This window comes from Triturus cristatus, chromosome 4_1 (genome assembly GCF_964204655.1).
Source record: "Triturus cristatus chromosome 4_1, aTriCri1.1, whole genome shotgun sequence".
NCBI lineage: Eukaryota > Metazoa > Chordata > Amphibia > Caudata > Salamandridae > Triturus > Triturus cristatus.
Window position 1 is genome coordinate 1,145,899,492 of NC_140585.1, and position 22,430 is coordinate 1,145,921,921.

Consider the following 22,430-nt stretch of genomic DNA (forward strand, 5'->3'; position numbering starts at 1 on the left):
CAGAGAATTCCTTGTGAGTCTTAACAGTCTCTTTGGCGAAGTCTTGGTGAATAAATTTTTTATTGCCATTTACCAGTAAAGATGGAATTTCACGTGCCGCTTTCCTTATCAAAACCAAATGATGATGACGAAGAACCTTAAAAATCATTTGTCGTGGCTTGGTATGATGAGGATTGCGATGGGATGGAATCCTATGCGCTTTATCTATTTCAAATTTCTCTGGAAATGTAACATTTAAAAGACCAGGAAGCAAATTCTCCAGGTACAGTCTGCAATGGAGCCTTCTACATCTTCTGGCAAATTAAAAATGCATAGATTGTATTGTCTATTGCGATTTTCCATATCTAACAATTGAGCAGACATAGGGGAGATTTTAGCCACAAGAGGTGAAAAGGCGTCGATTTTAACCTTGTTATTCTGTATTTTAATGGAGTTATCCGAGACCCTCATCGACATGCTAGCCATATCTTTACGCAGATTTTTTATTTCTGACGCAATATTATCAGTGTTGGCACGAAGAGCATGAAGTTCATCGAGAATTAAGGACAAAGAGGGTTCGCTTGATTCCACCACTTTAGACTTAACAGGAGGAGGAGAAATCTGTGGTTTCCTTTTATTATTGGGATTTTGTGCATTTTTACTCTCCATTTTCATAATTTAAATAAAATGAAGAAGTAAATAACTGTAAAGCACAAATAAAGAGGCTAAACGCAGAAAAATGCAGCAACTAAGGCAGGTGCAGCAGCTAAACTGGACTGTGAGAGTGGTTAGGCCAAAGCCAGGCCCTTTCCTGAGCGCTTGCTCCGCCCCCTGACAGGAAATCTGGGCAGTAGCTGACGAGGAGCTCCAAGCAACCACCAGAGGAAGCAGCATACCGCACTAGAAGACTTCAGCGCCATGAAAACGCCCATACAGCCGCAGGTAGGCTTCACAGGACTGCCAGCAGTATTTAGAAGATGAAAATTAAGCAAAAACGCCGAAAATCGGCAATAAAACGGCTCCGAAACCCAGAGCTCACATCGCGGCGGCCATCTTGTTTTTGCGCGCTCGCGCGAATCCCCGTCCTTGCCCCCTTTCTATTCGCACTTTATACGAATAACCTTGAAGCTGTATTAGTGGAGAGCGCAAAGAATGTTCCTTATGTGGAGGCTGCCCCCCCCCCGCCTCTACTCCTCTATGCTGAGGACACTGTGCTTATGATGAGAACCCCAGTGTTTTTGCAGAAACTCATAGAGGAGTATATACGCTTTATGGATACCCTGAATTTACATGTGAATGGGTCAAAAATCTTTGTCCTTACTATTGGGGCTGAACAGAAAAAACCCTCAAGGTATTTTATAGGGGCAACTACAATAGAATTGGTAGATGATTTTAATTATTTGGGTGTCCTCTTTGACCGCAAATTAAACTGGAAGGATATGGTTACAAGCAGAGCCAAAAAAATGGAAAGTAGTATTGCTGGGATTTTTAGATTTTCAAAACTTGGCTCCAAAGTTCCGTCAGTACTCGCATTGCAGGCGATATCACCCACGTGGGTGCAGTGACGACGATGCTGGCGCTATATGGCACTTCTGCACTTATGACCAACGATACGTGGCATTTGTTGAGTGCATAACGGCGCGGTTTTTTAGCACTTGAGTACTGTCACAAGCCATTTGATATCCATCCGTTATGGGCATATGATCTATAGGAGACACCAACTTACGTTTGTTGCTGACAACCTAACAATCCTAATGATGCTTTCCTCTAGGACACTGAACCTAGAGGTGTCACAGCCCCGCCGGACACTGTTAAGGCCTGGCTACTAGAGCCTGTTGGTGAGTCTGACGGTCCTCAAGTGAAGCTGTTGCGATCTATACCTAAATAAGTTTTTAAACATTCATGTGTATAATTTCACGTGTGCCACTTGTCACCTGATCACGTGGGCACACCTTTGGGGTCACTGGGTTTGGTTTTATCTAGAAAGAGCCACATAGCTATTAAGTATACTTGACTATTTTGTCCTTGATAATGTATGCTTTTCTTATTATTTTTTTCTTTTATTTTCTCCTCGACATTAATTAGGTACTTTACCTTTACACGCTGAAGGTAGGTTGGTCCACAACTACCACGGGGTGTAGATAGCTTACACATGGTCCTGATGAATTGCCATCTGATCCTTAGGACGATTAAGGCAAGAAACAGAGTATATTGGTGGGCCACAATCCTGAAATACTGTAAAGTACTATTAATCTCTAATAGGGACAACAGGCCAAACAGGGATATACCAACACCACAAGAGCTAATCTTGGGTAATGAGGCTAGCGGGTACCTATGGCGACATATACACAACTGCTACTTTAAAAGAGTACGATTCAAAACCTTAGCAGGCATACATATCGCCTGGAATAATATGCGTAAACTGCTTGGAATCGGAAGGTTTTCCTATTACACTCCTTTATTGGAAAACAGTAATCTCCCAGAGATCTTTAATGATACCTATATGAATAACTGGCTAAATGCTGGGATCACCCAAATTGGTTGCTTCTATTCATCATCGGGGATCAAATCATTTGAAGACTTAAGAAATGAGTACATGCTAGAACATAGAGACTTTTTAAAATTTCTTCAGGTTAAAGATTTCTTGATAAAGAAAGGGGGCGGATGTTCAAAATTTCAGAGAATTCAGACCGTTGAAATAATAAAGGGGAACAAAGCAATAAAGATCGGTGAAATTTATGATAGCTTGGTTACCGTACTCCCCGATGACATGAATAAATTTGTCGCAAAATGGCAGGAAAAACTGGGGACTACGACAGAGTCATGCGTGAGATCGTACGAACTATCTCAATCTATACTAATGTCAGCAAGATTGCAAGCCCAATATTATAAAACGTTTTTTCAATTATACTATACACCAAATAATAGCCAAATGGGGCTCGGGTAAAGGTACAGAATGCCCACGATGCTCATTGTATGAGGCCGACATTGTACATATATTTGCAACCTGTGACACATTACAAGGCCTGACCAGGGATATCTCCGGCTTTTTATTCGAAATCTTCAATGTAAGAATCGAAATTACAACAGGAGAAATAATGCTAGGTATAGACGGCAATATTCGACCAAATAACATGCAAGGGTTGATATTTATATCTATGGCAATCCTTAGAATATGTCTGGCTTCGGTCTGGTTGGACCCAAACCCACCCGTTTTTCAACAGTGGCGGGCCCAATTATTGGCGTCTTATAGCCTCGAGATAGCTATGTATAGAAGGAAGGGGCGGAATAAAAAGAAACAAGGGCTGGGAATCTGGGATCCCTTGTCACAGTGGATGCAAAACCTTGAGCCACGAGAGTAGGTTTTAAACTATCCAAACTATGAAATGTAATGGAAAGGCTCTGATAATACACGGCCAAAAAGTCTCCGGTATGGCGAACCCTTGAAATACTATAATATAATTGTTTGACGGTTGAAGTATAATGTAATGCTTATGTTATTATAAGTTTACCTGATTCATGCGTGTACAAAGAATAATAATGTTCAGGATAGGGTGGGGGGTGGATAAGGAGGGGATGTATATATATGGAAAAATGTAAGAATAAAAATATTATTTTTTTAAAAAGGACGATTAAGGCAAGAAACATGTTGACCCCATTAGAGTAGAGCGCTAGGATCTTGAAACATTACATTCAGATAACTCGCCACTCTTTCCTTTTTAATCAGGTGGGAGCCATCTTATTAAAATTGGTTTTGGACTACCCAACCTGTTTTAGCTTACACTTTCACTACACCACATCTACACTTTCCTAGGCCCCTCACCCGCACCGCACCAAACGGCAGGAACAAAAGATCTCAGCTAAAGAGCCCCGCATTGGGTGCCCGTCGGGTATTGCAGCACCGACCCGACGAGGAGCAGACCCAATGATGAAGCATGACACCTAGCTGGCTGGGTGTGTGAGGGCCCTAGTTCCCAAGGGAGAATTCCTCCCCTCCATTCCATGATATAGCACTACGATACCATATATACATCTCTCTCCACTATAATCATCCTTTGACCCACTCAGGAACTGCATACCACTTCTTGTTTTGATTTACTTGGGCATGTATGCTAGACCTTACCAAAAAGTCCCTCTTTTGGTTAATAGTTGTAGAACTTGACCATAAGACCCTTACGGTAGCTGGCTGGGATACATTTGTAAATTGTGAATTTTATATAAACTGCCTGTGTTTTTTTAAAGTTTTATTAATATTTACAGCTCCAAATGTATTTTATGGATTGCTTATTGCACTTATAAATTCTATGAATTGTTTATACAACTTATGTTTAGGGCATCGGAAATAGATTCTTCTGTTTTTTGGTGTATGGCTATGGATTGTACCTAAACTACTCTTGAGTATATTTTATAAGATATTTATTTGCTGTACTTTTCTATTTTTATGCACTTAATGGATGTGAAAAAAAAGTTGCTTGACTGACTGCCTGGCTATTGAGTTTACTTCTATGAATGCAATTTTATTTTTAAAAAAATTATATATTGGTCATTCTTACATAAAAGAGGCAAAACCTAGATCTTTTATATGTTTTCGAATGACTATGTTAGAAGCACACATTATACATTCTCCTAAAGATGGGATTTTTTATCCTCAAATGCATTGGAACCAGTTTTGAGAATATTAAAAAAATTAAAATATAGCGTGTGAAATTTATATGGAGAACAACTGTGAATTGAAGATTTCACTGTAAATAGTGGTGTCTATATAAGAAATGAAGGAATGAATTGAAAAACTCTAACAGCATGTGACTTTTCAGAGGATGAGAAACTCGTCTTGTTTATGATTTACATGGTTGGCTTCCACACGAGTCAGGGGTTGTACTGCTGAATATCGACACTGACAATATCGTGGTACAGTAATATCAAGGACAGAATATGGAGGGACAAAATAACGGAACATGATTGCTTATAGGGAAGTATAGATTTACTATTTCTACTCTACATTTAGGTACCTTGAAGATATCTGTGCTGCGTAGGTGCAAATTTGTGGAATTAGGTATAGGAGATCTAGACTTACCTCTCTGTATATTTTTTTAATATTTAGTCTCAATATTCTTTCCCATCAAAATTGTGGGTTCGATAATCAGATTGCATGCCCAATTAAGAAGCATAAAGGTACCTCAATAAACATTTAAAACATAGATTAAAGCAATTATCTAATTGCACCATTAAATCTCTTGGGAGAAATATATTTTATTGACAAAATTCTTTGATATTTCTACCTTTACTTTTGACCCACGGGTGCTTCACCAGAACTTTCCCGTCCTCACTGCCTCCTCAGATTAATGCAAAAATGCACTGACTAAACTTTGTACCTGACAAAATATCATTTTGACAGAAGCCCTCCAGTTACAGACACAAGATAATTTATGCATTTATCAAAGATCCCCATATCTTCACTTTGGAAAGTTTCAGATGTTTTATTTTAATTCAGTGCAATCCACCTCCAGCTGCACGTGAGCTGGTCTCAAAAGCCTTTTTAGTCTAAGACTCACGCCGACTGATATGAGTTTCGAAAATAACTTAGCTCATATTCTGGTAAAAATACCTAAGGCCAGTGGCTTAGCGGGAGGGGTGGGCGGTCCGCCCCGGGTAGCATGCATTTTGGGGGTGGCGACCAACTCTCCCGCTCTTCCATTTGCCCGCCGCAGGTAGCTATGCATGTGCCGCCACGGACGGCATAAAGCCTAGCAAAACCAAAGGGGATGATGGATGGAGTGTTAAACATTGCAAGCACTCACCCCCAGTCAACTGATCTGGGTTTAATCCATCATCATTCTTTAGCTCACTCCGCCACCCCAGTTCAGACATGGCCATATGCAAATCAGTCTTGACCCTGTGCCTTATGGGAACAGTCCAGCCCGAACTGCGAAGCCATGTCTACCCTGGACCGGAAACAAGCATCCTGGGCCCGGTTTCTGGCTAATCATAAAGCCTAGCCACGCCTCTGCCTAAGGCCCTCATCTTAGTACAGAGGGATTTGATGAGGATTTCCGATATGATTTTAAGGCAATACAAATGGGGCATTTAATAACTGTGCTAGTCACTTGTTAAGTCTATATTGTGGTGCTGTTAATCTAGTGCTTCATTCCGCCGAAGAATCACTGAGGTGCATTTGCGAGCAGGTAGAGCGCTGCTCCATGGGATGGAAGAACGTGCATTTGTATTGCATGAATTTTGGGTGTTTTAATGTTGTACCTACAGACCAGCTTTTTGGTCTCCCTGTGTTTATGCAACACACTAATACATTAATTTGAATCACTAAGCAGTGAGAGATAGGACATTTAAGCAGTAAAACACTAGTGCATGCATGGAAAGTGTGCAAATGCTTTGTGGCCTTTGTGGGAAGTGTTTTGGTGCCATGCATGTTTGGCAGACACTGCTTGAAAATGTGTTAGAGTAAGCACGCAACTTCCCCTACACATGGGTGTAGGGCAAAAGTGTGAGAAAAAATGTCGTTGTGCGTGTATGCTGATGCCTGTGAGTTTTGGAATGTGCAGTTTACACCACATTGAGTATAGATATAGGAAGTCTCTAGAGGTGAAACAAGGCTACCCTCTAGGCTCTAATCTTGCATCATTTGCAGTATATGCTCAGATGAGTCGACTGTAGAGCGACAGAGGATCAACCAGTATATGAGAAACAACACTATATCCCTGAGGAGTCCTCTCAGGTGCAGCAGAGGACAACCCATAGGTATTATTCATCCAGTCATAGTGTTTGCTCTGCTGGGTTACCGTGAAGGGGCAGAGGAGAGCCATTATCCTATCAGCCATAGTATGTGCTCTCCACGCAGGTGTAGTGGGCAGCAACCCATTGGAGTTGGCATGAAACGACCAACCATGGTACGTGCTCGGAAGAGCCTCCGAAGAGACAGGAATTAGCCCATAGGAATACACATTATAAATGCAGCCATAGTATGTGCTGATGAGTCCACTACGGAGTGACAAAGGGGCAAACATTATATGACCTATCATGTTATATGATCTCCTCCTCTGACTAGTATAAACATATATATATATGACTGAAGAAGGCTGCTGCATCAGCTAAAACGCTTATCTATGCTGGTTCGGAGGAGGCTTATTTAATAAAAGGACCTTAACCCAAATGGTCCTCGTGTGCGTGCTCTTTTCCTGATGGAGAGTAGAGGTTTTCCTGTTTGATATATATACTCAGATTCCTTTCCTATGCACAACAACGCCAGCGGTGCCTCGGCCAATTGCAAGGGGGCATGCAGCTTTAAAAAGTGGGCTGGAAAATACTTTGTAAAACCTGTTGGCGGCATCTGAGGAAGTTTGAATACGAAACGCGTCATGCCGTATGCCGATGGTCTTTAATTAAAGCACAGTCACCTGAAATCCTGTGTGTGCTAGACTTCCTTGTCATGCCGAGGGAGTGTGGAGTAGATGTTTGAGGTGCGTCCACAAGCACCTATTGAGTGCCCACCCTCTCTCTCTGGGAGCTTACTCTCTTACCTGACGCTGACAAAACTTCAGAACTGCTCTCCTTTCCAGGCGGGAGCCGGGAGCCTTGTTGTTCCGCCATAAATCCGCCCCTGCTGCCGTTCCCCCCCCGCCGCAGGTGAACAGGCGCTGCCGCAGAGCGGGGGGAACTGGTCAAACTACACCATCCAGGATTCCTCGGAATGCCACGGCCCCAAACGCGGCCAGAGGTGCTAGAAAAACGCGCCACACCTCCTGCCTTGCGTGACGGTTCTGTGGCCCTCAGAGGCTCGAGGAGACTGGGCTGGGCCAGTGACCCTGGTTCATCAACAGACTAAGGATAAAGGAACTGTAAGCCATTCACATTATTTATTGTTTTGATATTTCGCAGTTTTCCTCTCTTGGGACCCCTTGACATAGTTTGACAGTATATCTTGTCAGTCATCACCGTGGCTTCATTTGTATGCCCTTAACTTGTATTAGTAGATATTAGTATTTATCACCTTTAGTCAGGATAGCTTTTGCCCACCAGACCTGTTTTGCATATGCTTTAAAAACAGTTTTGTCTGAACATACTCCCTTTCCCTATTGTGTAATCTGACATCTGCAGCCAATATAAAATGACTACATGGGAAACTAGAAGTAAGGCTGCGGCTGGGGGGGTAAAGTTGACGGGAACACTCGATGACTTCATAGTACGTACTAACTCTCTGATAGATCAGGGGATAGTACTGATGGAGAGAAGGGTATCCCAAAACCTAGCATTTGCCAAGAGGTCGTCCTTGGGCCACATAGCCGTGGCACGTAGCCCTGAAAATGCTTTATCTGAATCCATCCCCCTGCAGACACATGCGGAGGTACATAATATCGCCTGTACTCAGCCTGCTCTCCAAGATCTGATCCCTCTTGATCCTCAGCCATTATATCCTATGGAAAATACTACGACCGGGGAACAATTAGACACTCAGGCTGAGACTCTAAATAGTCAAATGAGAGGAAAAAGGGAGGGGGCAATCCCAAAAAATAAGCGCGCCAACAATAATAACTTAATTGGCAAGAAAGTAAAAGTAAAAGTAGCTAAGGTGGGTGGTATTAGGGAGGATAGTAGTAAAGAGGCAGCGGGGGAAATTAATGGGCCTGACTCCGAGAAAGAAGAGGGTGGGCACAAGACAATGCCCCTGACTATTCTAGATGACACCACACTAGATGATACAGTAGCTGACATTTTTTCTAAAAGTATTACAGCTAATAGTACAGGCGTACGAGCAGAAAGGGAGGACCCTTTAATATGTACCTTGACAATGTTAATTAAATCCTTACTCACTCCCTTAGAAGAGAGGCTCCATGGGATAGAGAAGCTATTGCAGGCGTTGCAGAAAGACATAAAAGCACAGTATAGTAGCCAGGAAAAAAGGGTAAATCATGCAATCTTACCGGCTGATAAACCGCCGACAATCAATAATAAACGGGCGGAAGGGAAAAAATCAACCCCTAAAACCCCCCTCCCTAAACCCACGAAAAATACCACCTGCTCAGTAGTAAGTACAGATGGTCCCAAACCAACCCCGGCTACCGAAGCAACCTTATGTACAACAGTTACCCCCAATGCACCCACTCATAATCCCGATAAAGCCCAACATGAGAAGCCCGAAAAACGTAGAAGCATCAATTTACCACCAGATGCATGTCCCTACGTGGTAATCTTGACTGGGGTTCCGGAACTGGCTCCTCAAACTACGGAACCCTTTTGGGCACTCAGAAATAAGGTGATACATTGGTTAAATTCTAATCACCCTCTACCTTCAGCATTAGCCAGTAACATCTTAATGGTTCAGAGGGTTCCATGGGTGGGTTATAATAGGAAAAGATCACAGGGGGACTGTGTGGTCATAACTTTTGAAAACTCGCGAACAGTAGATCACATCTGTCAGGGGGTTCCTAGAAATCATGGTTTGTCGATCATGGCTAGACCTCTGTCCTACTTTTATACGCCAGCTGAACAGCCAGATGATAGATGGAGCTGGACTAGGGACGTGAATTGTCCCAGGGAAGGGAGGAGGTATGATATGTATAGGGATCCAAATCCCAATAGCTGGGGAGGGGGTGGAGATGACAGATGGAACCTAATACAGCGGAGGGCCGGGAGAAACCAACAGGGTGGCCTGCAGTATTGCGGAGAATGGCCAGGCGTACAGTTTGCTCCACCCTTCATCCCATGTTATAATAGGTTTAGCCCATTGGATGCGGTTGACTGACGCCCGGAGCATGAAGAATTTCTTGACCCGTTGCCATCTTTAAACATTCCTTTAAATTCATTAGTGAATAGTTTATCACAGGAAATGTCTGACACGATTATTAGTAATGTGAGCAATAAGAGGGCGCCAGAAAGTAATGAATTGGCTAATTTGACCAAAATTTTGGTGGAGGAGTATGTTAAATGCAAAAAGGGATCATGCCTTAAAAGTAGCCATAATCAGATCCCTGGGCCGATAGAAACCCCGGGTAAAACTACATTTGAAAATAATGGGAATGATAGGGGTCATGTTGTCATGGATGAGACAGCAATAGCTGGACATAAAGAAACCTGTACCGTGATGGTTTGGAATGTGGCAGGCTTAAAGCAGAAAATTTCTAATCCCTCCTGGGAAACTGTCATAGATAATATGGATATTGTGGCCTTGCAAGAAACCTGGACCATTGAGCCCATACATTTAAATGGCTATAAAACTTACTGTACGCCTGCAGTAGGAGGAACACACGGGAGACCTAAGGGCGGTTTAATTACGTACCTCTCAAACTGTCTACCATATGAGAGGGTACGTTTTTACTCAGAGTGTAGTTTTTATCACAAAGTAGTGATAGATACTAAGACTGGAAAAAGTTTTATTATTATTAACTTCTATAACAAAATCCCAAGCAGCGCAATCCAGGATATTGTGAAAAGGTTAAATGATGATTTACAAGTTGAAATAGACAGTAAGGACAGGGAAGTAATGATCCTATGGGGGGGGGGGATTTTAACTGTCCTCTTTGCAATAAGGGTCAAAAAGGAATTTGCGGTTTAATGTTAGAGCAAGACATTAACCTCACACATTTTGATCATACTTTAACTGGGGATTTGTTAAATGAGATATTATTTCATTGTGATCTGGGATACGTAAATGAACTGGCCATGCGACCAACACCATTTGTCCCGACCTTTATTGGTAGGGGAGCATCGACTACCATTGATTTTACTATCTGTTCGAATAGTTATGGATACAGGATCTCTAGTTTTAAGATCCATGAGTCACCAATGAGTGATCATCTTCCACAAGTACTTGAAATTGATATCCCATTTACGGCATGTCAAAATGATAAGTCCCAAATGCAGGCAGCCCCGGACGTTACGCTGGGGAGACAAAATGGGTATACGCTTAAGTGGAGCAAGGTGGCCCTGGATTAATTCTTAGCCAACCTGGTTAACACCTGTACAGATAGCTTTAGAATTTGCCTGGACGAATACTCTAAGAGTGAAAATATAATAGAGCATTTTAATATTATAGCAGCCCCCATTAAAGAGAGCCTGAGGGCGGTTTCTAGGAACAGGCCCAAGAACAGTAGAAGATGGTTTGATAATGCATGCACTAAGGCCCTCACTGAGCTTAAATATGCCATCCACCGGGCACCCCGGGACCCCTCCTTAATAAGAGACTTAGGGAAACGTTACAATTTGCCACTGAAACAGAGGAGGAATGCCATAAAGAGGGTGGCTTGGGAAGAACTTTGTGAAGCCTCACAGTCTAAAGACACATCTGCTTTCTGGAGGGTGGTAAATGCCCCCTTCCTCTTTGATAACACCAAGGCTCGCATGGAAATTGCTATCAGTGAAGATGACTGGGTCACACATTTCTCCACCCTGTACATGCGCTTAGAGCAAAGTCCCGAAAAAGTTTCCAACCTAACATGCGAGAAAGGGGAGGATGCCCAAAAAGTAGTGGTTACCCTGCCTGAGGTTTTATTGAGTTTGAAAGCTACGAAGAGTGGAAAGGCAGCAGGTCCAGACGGGATCCCAGCAGATCTGTATAAAGCTAGCAGTGACATCTGGGGCCCCATTCTGGTACAGCTTTTTAATGCAGCATTAGCGAGGGGTCTAAGTCCGTCATGGTTCACATCTACCATTGTACCTATCTACAAGAAGGGAGATAGGCAAAATTGTGCATGTTACAGGCCAATATCCCTACTCGAGTCATCTATAAAAATCCTCGGTAGAGTTATTTTAGCCAAATTACAAAACTGGGCGGAGGATAATGGGGTAATAAGCGATCTACAATTTGGCTTTCAAAGGGGCATAGGAACTATCGAGCAGTGCTTAAATTTATTTTTTGTCCAGCAGAAGTACAAAGGGACAAAAGTAAAAAGGGAGTGCCTATACCTTGCGTTTGTCGACCTTACCTCGGCTTTTGACTGTGTGTCTCACAACAAACTATGGGAACTGATGCAAAGGATGGGCGTGGAAGATCCGATTATTCGTTTCTTGAGGGAGCTGTATTCTGGGGCCACTGCTACTGTTCGTTATGGAAGAGGGGGTGGAATGTAGTAGATCATTTGGTATAGGGCGCGGAGTACGTCAGGGATGCGTCCTGGCGCCTTTTCTATTCCTGATCTATATAAATGGGTTGGAGCCTCGTCTACTGCAGGAGTGCAGGAATATGCCTATGGTTGGTAAAAGATCTATCCCTGCACTCTTGTATGCGGACGATGCTGTTTTAATGGCGAGAACAGCCATTGCCATCCAAAACTTGATAGCATCCTTCAATAAGTTCATGTTCAGTTTAGATTTGAAAATAAACTGTAGTAAAACCTTTACCATGAACTGTGGAACACGATCTAAGAAGCAAATGAAAACCATGTTTATAAACAACGCTCCCCTAAAAAACACGCCCACCTTCCCCTATTTAGGCATCTTGTTTCATGAGACTGGTTCATGGACAAGCGCTATAAAGGCAAGAACTCTCTTGTTTTCAAAGACAATAATGGCCCTAAAGAGTTTTATAAAAAAGTTGGGAAAGAAACCCATAAGGGAAATTTTAGCCATTTACAATGCAATGTGTATATCGGTGGCTCTGTATGGATCAGGACTTTGGGGGTACGCTAACATAAATGCAATGCAATGCAATTAGTTGAAAACAAGTTCATGCTTTACATGTTGTCTGTACCCGATAGTATTGCAACCATTAATTGTCATGAGGAGCTGGGGCAGTCGTATATCTCTGATATAATAAGTATTCAGCCCATCTTACTGTGGCATAGGGTATGGACTGTTAATGAGTGCGTAGTAAACCGTGCCATACTTCAGGATGTGTTACAACTTGAAAATGTCAATGTTTTTAAATGGTTAAACTATGTGAAATCCTTCTTGACAGAAATTCACTGTCAACAATACTATGAGGATCCACCTTCAATGGCATACATATCCAGAAAATTATTGAAAAACTGTGTATGGAACACCTCAGGGAAAAAAGATTGCTAGAGGAAATAAAGAAAAAGACGGTTTGCTCCCATCAGTTGATACTAAGCGGAGTTAAATTACAACCATACTTAAGCCTCCCTATGTCAAATTACGACAGATTTTGTCTTACACGTTTTAGATTTAATATTGGTTTTAGATTATTAACATTCCCAGTAATGAACTCCTGGTCTAATGAATTGTGCTTATGTCCATGTGATGAATTATCTCTGCAATCCGATATTCATGTGCTGTTTTTCTGTGGATTTTACACTTTGCCCCGTAGGAAATTTATTGTCCCACTCCTTAAAGAGATGAATGTAAATAGATGCCGCCCAGCGTTTTTAGAATTGCAAAGAATGGACACTGCATTTATTGTTGCATCACTGTCAGAATTTTTTTAATATGTTTTTAAACTCCGAAAATCGATGGATGGATAAATTTTAATTATTCTTATAGAAAAATGTTGTGCTTCCCCCCCTTGTTACAAAAACTGTGTATTTAGCCACTTTAATTGTAATTTTTACCTGTTGCTTTTATGGTTATTGACTTTTTAACCGAATAAAGTACTTTGAATTGAATTGAGTGCCCACCCCCCAAGTGTTTGGCGGACTCTGTGGCAACTTCTTGGTTTAACTAAAAACTTTTTGGTAACGCTGAACCGCCGCATACCCGGATTGAGCCAAGCCGTCAAACTGATGAACCGCGACTGCGTGGGAGTGCATCGCTTACCTAAGCGGTGTTTTCGGACCTGATTCGGGACTCCAGCGGTGGGGTGAGGGACTTGGGGAGCTGTTATTTGGCCCACGATAAGAAAATCTAGGCATGCATGGGGTGAAGGGAGCAGACACCGCCCACTGGGGCCAGTACTCACGCTTGGATGCCTGCTCCGCACGGACTCAGATTCCTGGGTTCGGGCTTTCCTATGCACAACAACGCCAGCGGTGCCTCAGCCAATTGCAAGGGGGCATGCAGCTTTAAAAAGTGGGCTGGAAAATACTTTGTAAAACCTGTTGGCGGCATCTGAGGAAGTTTGAATACGAAACGCGTCATGCCGTATGCCGATGGTCTTTAATTAAAGCACAGTCACCTGAAATCCCGTGTGTGCTCGACTTCCTCGTCATGCCGAGGGAGTGTGGAGTAGATATATATATATATATATATATATATATATATATATACACAGTGATAACTTTCATGAACTGGGTGGATTTCTGCATTTTGGGGGGGCGCTAATAAGCATGTTCTAAGATGGCCGCCTGGTACTGGTGCTCCAGAGATCCCTTAAGCCTTATTAAATTGTGCTGCTTTTCTAAAATGTGCTCCCTATCAAAGCCAGTTCCTAGATGTGGTTCATATCTGGCACGGCTCTATGAAGTCCCTATCAATAGATGAAGTGGGGGCGAGGGCATGTGGGTGAGTCTCTTTCACCATTTCAATTTTCCCTGACCCTCTAAGCTTTCATTTCTTCACTTTGACTTTATCAAGGGAACCATTGTGTGTATTTATGCGAAAAGGCCGCTCAAACCCCATTATGAAATAGCACCAAGGGAATACTATGACCACCAGTGTTTGAGGAGCCAGGAACAGGGGGCAGCGCCTTCTTGGAGTGGAGCCATTCCTCTGGAGGTGAGACAGAGAACCACCACTTCTTCCGTGAGCACCCAAAAAAATGCTGAATCTGTCTAAAAATCATCTGAGGGGCTAAACTGAGCACTAGTAATCATACGTGCTAACTGGTCTTAAATTTGGTAAACGGTCTCTTGACACCAGCAGTCACAAGTACCCAAAAATATAACTTTACATTTAAAGTCAAAGCACTGTTAATGTATTTTATTAAACATAACCAGTTAGCTTTCACATAAACAACTATATTGGGGACTGGGTGTTCTCAACCAGAACAAACCGATGAAGCAGGAGACCGGTAGAACATTTTTGGGAGATGTGTTGTAAAGTGGGTGGAGGTTTGGGGTTCCTTCCCCCAGACCTCTTAAAATGAAGGCGAAAGATTGAAATTTAAAGTTGAAAAATGGGTATTTCGTAAGTTGTCCTGGCCCGGTTTGGACTAAACAAGAATACATTATTTAGTTGGAAAAATAGTGTGCGAGTTCGCACAACGAGGTATTTATATAGCACAAGAATGCCTTCTGTCAATCTCTTTTGACCTGTGTGATATTGTTCTTAAATCAGCATGAAATTGCCTTCAGTCTGCATGACATTGCTGTTTAATCGACCTGCTATTACGCCTTAATAAATCGTGCCTTTGGGCGCCATGTTTTGAAGCATTGTAATGCTGCTTATTGTGACAACCCGGAGGAAGGGCTCCTGTAACCAGCAGGACATCCTGATCATAATAATCCGTGGTAATTCAGTATAATTAGCGTTAAAATTCGCTTAATCGGCATGTGATTGCTCCAACATCAACTTGAACTTTCTTTATAATACACGTAATTATTTCGCGAGACTACTGCCCCTGGCGGCAAACAACGAGAAATGCACCTCTAATCAGCAGACCCAGACTGGAATTTCAGAATAACCAAAAAGCAAATCCCCAAATGAAGAAAGGCCCACCACACAGTTCTTACTGGTTCTAATAGCTGCAGAACGCGCCTAAAGGCGACAGTGGTAAAACGTGGGCGCACACTTCTGTTATCTGAAAGGGCTAGCGGGAGAGGCAGGTACTGTTCATCTCGAGGCGAAAGGAATGCACCCTGGTACTACAGTGAGGTAGCAACCACTGAAGGGGTAAATATATTCCGAACAGCCGTATAAACGAGTACAGCCCACTGTTTTGCGTAGATTCGTTTGTTATGGGATAAAGAAACCCTCTCCAAGCATTTCAATCCCAAGGTATCCAGAGAGGTCCAATATTGGATGGGCATGCAGAGTGAACTCACTTCTCTTCCATAGAGTGAAAAAGGAGCTCCCCCACGAGAAAGAAAATGTTCATGGGAGGGGTATCCAGGCGGAGCTCCCACCTCGACATTACAGGGGAGTACTCAAGAGAAACACCCTAGTCTAAGAGATAGGACACCCAGCCCCTTCTCAAAACTACAGTGAAAGCCTAGAGAGGCCAGGAATTGAATGGGGGATGCAAAAAGAACTTTCCTCACTTCCAAGTGGCAGGGGGTCCTTCAGAGCGATTTCAAGGATTGGAAGGTAAAGAACACCAAGGTCCCAGCTCCAGAGAGAGAGGCCTATGACAGTAGGGGCGATGAAACCGACCTCGCCTCTCCCTCATACCAGTGATGGTTCTCAGTGCTTTAAATGGAAAAAATAAGTGCAGGTACTCACCAAAAATAAACAGTGGATTGGGGGGGGGGGGGGAGTTACTAAGCTTGGTATGCAAAAAAATATGCATGCATTGTTAAAATGTCTAACCGTTTACATAGTACTTACCTAAGTTTATGGTTATAAAACAAATGTTTATCAATAAATGGCACACTGACGAAACTGCACTAGTGCTGCAGTTTTAAATAAAAGCATACATGCATTGATTTAATCTAGAGGGCAGGAATTTTGTTTCACGCAAATCCCTTTCATTTAAATTGTTGATGGGCGAAGATGTGCGGGCGTTTAAAACAATGGGCATGCTAACAAGCTGTATGACCTGAACAATGTGGCCCACACTCGCGCTTATTAGGTTTTATGGATACCTTCTGACCCCCCTCTGAAAGGCACCCTGCAGTGATACTCCACCTTTCACTCCACCTTTCTACTGAAGACGAGCGGCTGTGCTGGCGCTTTTGAACCAGCTCAGCTCAGTCCAGGCTTCACCTCGGTTTGAAAGGCGCTTTAACCCATTGCAGGCTGTGCAGAAAGACCTGCCAACGACAGAGCTCAGGAGCGTAGCATCAACCATATCAAAACCGGGCCGTCATGAGTACCGGTACTCAAGGGGAGAAAATATAAAAGTGCCGGTACTTAGTACCGGTGAGTACCGGACCATTTAAAGCACTGATGGTTCTAGAAAGATGAAGACCTGGATTGAACTTGAGCCGCCAGGCATCCCCTCCCAGTCTAGCCCCATTGAGTCCATGCAGTGAAAGGGCGCGGAGGCCTCCGAGGCGGGATGAGGGACACGGACGGGGAATTGGTGTCGCCCCTGCCATTTCCCCATTCATCTACCTTCTTTGCTTGCTGACTCCGTGCCCCTCCTCCATTTGGCTTCTGGCAGTGGGTGCAGGTTGCCATACACGCCCTGCTGGTCCATCCCGCGAGGCGGCCTCCTCAATGAGGACTAGTGGGTTCGGCTCCGACGGCACCTCTCAAACGCACGAGGCTCTACCCGAGGCCTCTCAGCGGTGGACTCTAATTCTCGTCTTATTTGTAGCTTCCTAGGTACGTGGTGGAGACACCGGAAGTGCACCCGAGCAGCCACGAGGAACCTGATGCAAATGCCTGCCCACAGCACATCTAAGCAGAAGAGCCGGCTGAACTTTTGCTGAAGTATCTACTGCCACCACCTCTGCCTCGGCCCCCACGCCTAGCTGCCTTGGCATTTGACCCCAACCTTAGCGGGCCCTGATGGGTGTCAGTGCACCACACAATAGGTGGGCTTGGGGTCACGTTTACATTTTAGAATGAAGCAGAGTCTCTGGAATTGCTCAAACTCTCCCATCAGTGGACTCCTTGCAGGAACTGGGCTGCCACCATCTGCCTTCTTTTCTTCCTGCAGAGTTTGCAAGTTTCCCAGGTCCATGTGTGATAGCTCCCCCTGTCGAGATTTCTGCTTTGCATCCTGGGAGTTGTGTTACCAATTTATTAATGGAACACTGTTATCATAAAGTTGATTCTTCAGCACCAAGAAACCTCTGGGGTACTGGCTCACTATGAATGGCTTTCCCATACCATAATTTAACATAGCATAACATACCCAGGACTACAAATCTCGGATTGAATATTAAAAAAAACATGGACTGGATTAATTGTGTACTCTGGATTTGTACTAGCTCTTCAGGCATTAGTTTGGCGTGCTCCCACTTCCACTAAACAACTCTTCCGGACATCCTAATGACACCAGGGTTGCTCTCCTGGTTGAGTCCTGTCGGTTTACGTCACTCTAAACTAACTGACTGCTACCTCGTATTTAGTTCACTTTTTAAGGAGTTTTTGTGAAGCAATACAAACTGCGAAATTTGTCACCTCCGAGTGTGAGGTGGGTGCCAACATGTTGCCAAACCAGGAGACAGACAATTGTAAGAAAGCTTTGAGCTGGAGTTCATGGGCTGTGTCAGCGGTGTCTACACTTCGAATGTCCCCTTAGATGATAAAGCTTTAAAGTAGGATGCCAAACAACTGATGTCGGTTCTATGCGTTCCACCAGTTGGGAGACGCAGGTAGTCACCAGAAAAAGGCAGTCGGGAACATTATCATGGCCTCTGGACTGAGCCTGAAGGAACTGGCGGAAGACTGACCAGACGAGAGGCCTTTTCAAGGACCCTCTGAATTCCAGGAAGTCTTGGTCCAGTTTCTGGGAAGTTGAGTTTTCCCGATGGTGTGACCATGTACATAGACGGATCTTCCACCAAATAATTACCGTTCTGAAAGACGGATGTCAGTAGAGTCACAGCAGCAATTATTAGATGTTTTGGGATATATTTAGAAGCCCCTATTGCCACTACAACACCACTTTCAGTGACGTTGCGATGGCGATTGGGACCTCACCTTATTTGCAAGGCAGCGTTAAGCCACTTAACATGGCTTAACGCTGCCTTGTAAAGAAGGCACCCTTTCTCACTGTGTGTACCGTGAAAAGGGCGGGCAATGGGTGTTGCAGTGGGCGTTCCACCGCAACACATATTGATTTTGATGCTGGCCCTATTTACAAGGGTAGCATAGGCAGCGCCAATCTTAAGACCAGGGAAAACCTGGCCTTAAACAGGCGAAACGAGGAGAAATGCTTTATTTCTCCTCGTTTTTGCTGTTACCATGTGTGCTGCCTTGTGCAGCATACATAGAAAGAGCAAATTGCCTATGATTGTTTATAAGCAATAATTTTCAGGCCTCGCCTGACCCAGCGCATGCTCTGGTCTGGCGAGACTTATTGAGAGGGCTCCAAAAAGAGCTACCAGGCCAGCCTAGAGCTACAGTGCATGTGCTTTCGGGCGCGCGCGCCGCGCTTTACCGCGATTACTTTCACTTTCGCGGCCGCATGGGCGCTGTGATGTTTGATCGTGATCGCGATCACTTTCGCGGCCGCACGGCCGCTTTGCATAGCCAATAGGTCTCGCTTTTGGGACCTTATAAGTATTTAGTTATGCAACTGTTGCATGGCTAAACACTTATAAGGTCCCAAAGGCGAGACCTATTGGCTATGCCAATGCTTGTTTAAAAAATGCCTTATTGCCACTTCTATTTGTGCTGCATTTAGCAGCACACATAGAAGTTACAAAAAAACATTTAAAGATTATTTATGTCCAGGAAGCAGACCTTCCTGCACATAAACAATCTTCCCCTCAACAAAGGCACCCTTGCACTATGGTGAAAGGGTGCCTGCGTTGGCGCTAGGCAGCTTAAGTTAGCGCCAGCGGAAGGGGAACGCAGGCTGCACCATATTCTAGTAAATCTGGTGCAGCCCTGCATTTCTAAAGTGACGGAGCTTGTCGTTAGCCTTCTTGGCTTAACGAAACGCTTCGCCACTTCATTGTAAATATGCCCCTTTGTTGGTTGGTCAGTAGGTTTTGGTTAGATACCTGGAGGCATTTGTGAGTGATAAAAGGCGTCTTAAATTGTGATCTCTCTGTGATCCAGAGCAACGTAGAAACCTAAAGACAGAAGTGATGTGATCATTTATGATTTGTGATGATTCATTTATAATTTATTTGGACTTCCTTGTGTTTCTTTTACTTTTGTAGTTGCATTGAAGATTTTCACCTCTCCGCCATGGTCTCTGGGCTCCTTTCTGCATCAACCAATGGCCTCTGCTCACTTGTTTGATGCTTTTTTCGGGAATATGTGACATTACCATGTGATCATTTCGATCGCGGTATGTTACATTGTGGCTATTACAACGCAAGTCGTTACAACGACTTGCGCTAGAGGCGATGGACTTAGGAATAGTATGATTTACTATTCCAACTCCAGTGTGTGTAACAGTAGGGAAGGTGTTGGAATAGTAAATCATACTATTCCTTAGTGTAGAGCGCCATCCAGCACAAGTCGTTGTAACGACTTGCATTGTAATGACCGCGATGTAAATGTATCGCGGTGTAACGACCGTGTTGTAAAAGTCGTTTGCCATTTTTTAGAAAAGGATCTAAATTATTTTTTTCCTAACCATTTTATGCCATTTTTGCCCGACACGGACTGACAGGATTCTGTGCTCCCGTCCCTGGAGGAGGGATAACTGTTTCCACAGTCTGGAATTCTTCAACTTCCTTCAACGGAAAATAGTTTTAGGATTGGTGGGAATGCTCCTATCCTGGGTGAATGGCAGGGCTGTAGCTGGCAGAGACAGTAGGGCTGAGTCAGATTTATATTATAAGTAGGAAATATGGATGAATTCCAGCAGAGAGGGAGTTGCGAAATGTGGCCCTAAACCTCTTGCACTAGATATATCATAAAGACAAGGTAAACCCAAAAGCAACATTCAAGCTCAAAAGCCTTGTGAAGGCAAGACCATTCTGCAACTGGTATGGCCTCAAGAGGCCAATGGGATTCAGTACCTTCTTATCATAGTTTGAAGATTCAGTCACAGACCAGAGTCTGGTGTTGTTTGTGAGGTGTAGTATGTAGGAAGCAGTTGATGTTTTTTGTTGAAGCATTCATTTATTGATCTTTTCGCAATAGCAACATGTCTTCTTGAATAGTACAGAAAGAAGGGTGTGGGAGCGCTGATGGAGCATAATAGTGCAGATCTTCACCCTGAGTTACCTTGATGCCCTACGGAAACACCTCTGCTTTAAGAATAACCAATGCAAGTAGCTGAAATATCTAGAAGAGGGGGACAAGGAAAGGGTAGAAATAGATGAGGAAGACAGAGGAAAGAGGCAGGTTGTGTGTATAAGACACTAAAGATGATAAGACAGGCAGCGATTCTCCCAAAACCTTCACCATGAATTAACCCATTGTGGAAGTAACTATAGAAGTGTGACCGGGATCGTGCTTCAAGGTGGGCAAACCTTCTGGGGGGAAGTAGAAGATAGTAATGAGTATGCCACATGGTACATAGTACGGCTTGTCACATGAAGCAGGAATGATAAATGTAAATAGAGCCAAGGAACAGTACAAGAGATCTTGAGGTACGTTAGTGAACATGGAAGGGTGGGGGGGGGACCCTGGATACAGACTCAAACAAAGGGCTGGTCGCCGCCTGAAATGAAGGCTTAGAAAGGCCATGGCAGCTAGACAGATTACACCATGGCACATGATGTTGGTTCCAGCCTGAGGCGGCTTCACAAATTATGTCAAAAATGGCTAATTGAGTTTATCAATAATGCGTTCATGATCAACCATGTGACCAGCCATGACCATCTTCTCCCTGAACTTTTCTGAGTGCGTTGTGACCTGCGGTGATTGCCAAAGACTGAGTATGCGTAATTTTGCACCAGACCGTGCCACTGTAAATCACCTCCTACAACTACAGTCATCTTCAATATTGGACCAATACAGCTGGTAGGGGAAAGTGATAGCTTCAGGAGAGTTCAATAGAAGACTCTAGGGCATATTTACAAGCCCCTTGCGCCGCCGATGTGTCACTTTTTTGATGCACTGGCGGCGTAGTGTGGTGCTCCATATTTACAAGGCCACGTAAAGCCACCCTGCGTGGTGCTTCGTGGACTTGTAAACACGGCCCCTTTTCACATAGCACTTTGTGTGAAAGATACGTGCCATGGGTGTTACTGTGGGTGTTCGCATGCAACACCCATGGATTCTGCCGCATTCCCAGATTTACAACATTTCGTAAACCTGGGAACGCGTCAGAATCTTATGCCTCCCCAGGGGAGGCTTATAGGAGGCGCAACGAGGAGAAATACTTTTATTTCTCTTCATTTTTACCTCTTTCTATGCGTGCTGCCATAGAAAGATTAAAACACTTCTTGTGATTGTTTTTGCGCCGGAAGGTGTCCCTTCCTGCACAAAAACAATCATCCCCTCAACGCAGGCACGGTGCAAGGGTGCCTGCATTGGTGCATGGCAGCTGCTCCAGTGGGAAAGGGCAAATTTACATATCCTCCCTGCGTCACAGACCCGTCATCACTCTTACTCATTCACGCATACATTCATTGGTGTGGCCCATAACACCAACACTCTTACGTCTCACTCGAATGTGCACACAGGAGGAAGAGAAGCGCTGGACATGTGGGGGTACCTTATTACCTATAGAAAGAAAAGTTATTTACATTATAATACAAATACCCTTAGTATCGATAGACTCCTAACCTTAACATCAAGGCACTCCACCACTTGGTTGATGGGCCAATTAGTTGGACTGGTTGATGGTGATTTAGAACCAGCTAAAA

At 43.8% G+C, this 22,430-nt stretch overlaps 1 protein-coding gene across 3 annotated transcripts in view; it reads right to left on the reverse strand.

Moving 5' to 3' along the window:
• The window catches only part of LOC146856218 (C-type lectin domain family 17, member A-like), a 118,799-nt gene extending 101,520 nt beyond the window's left edge, over positions 1–17,279 (reverse strand). For 2 of the 3 annotated variants that reach the window (XM_085654280.1, XM_085654279.1), the window contains exon 1: positions 17,095–17,261. In XM_085654280.1, the coding sequence (XP_085510406.1) occupies positions 17,095–17,179 (85 nt within the window). In that variant the 5' untranslated portion in view covers positions 17,180–17,261. Of the gene's footprint in view, positions 1–17,094 lie in introns of all 3 variants that reach the window. The other variant, XM_085654278.1, reaches the window with a different exon arrangement.
• Positions 17,280–22,430: the final 5,151 nt, after the last annotated feature.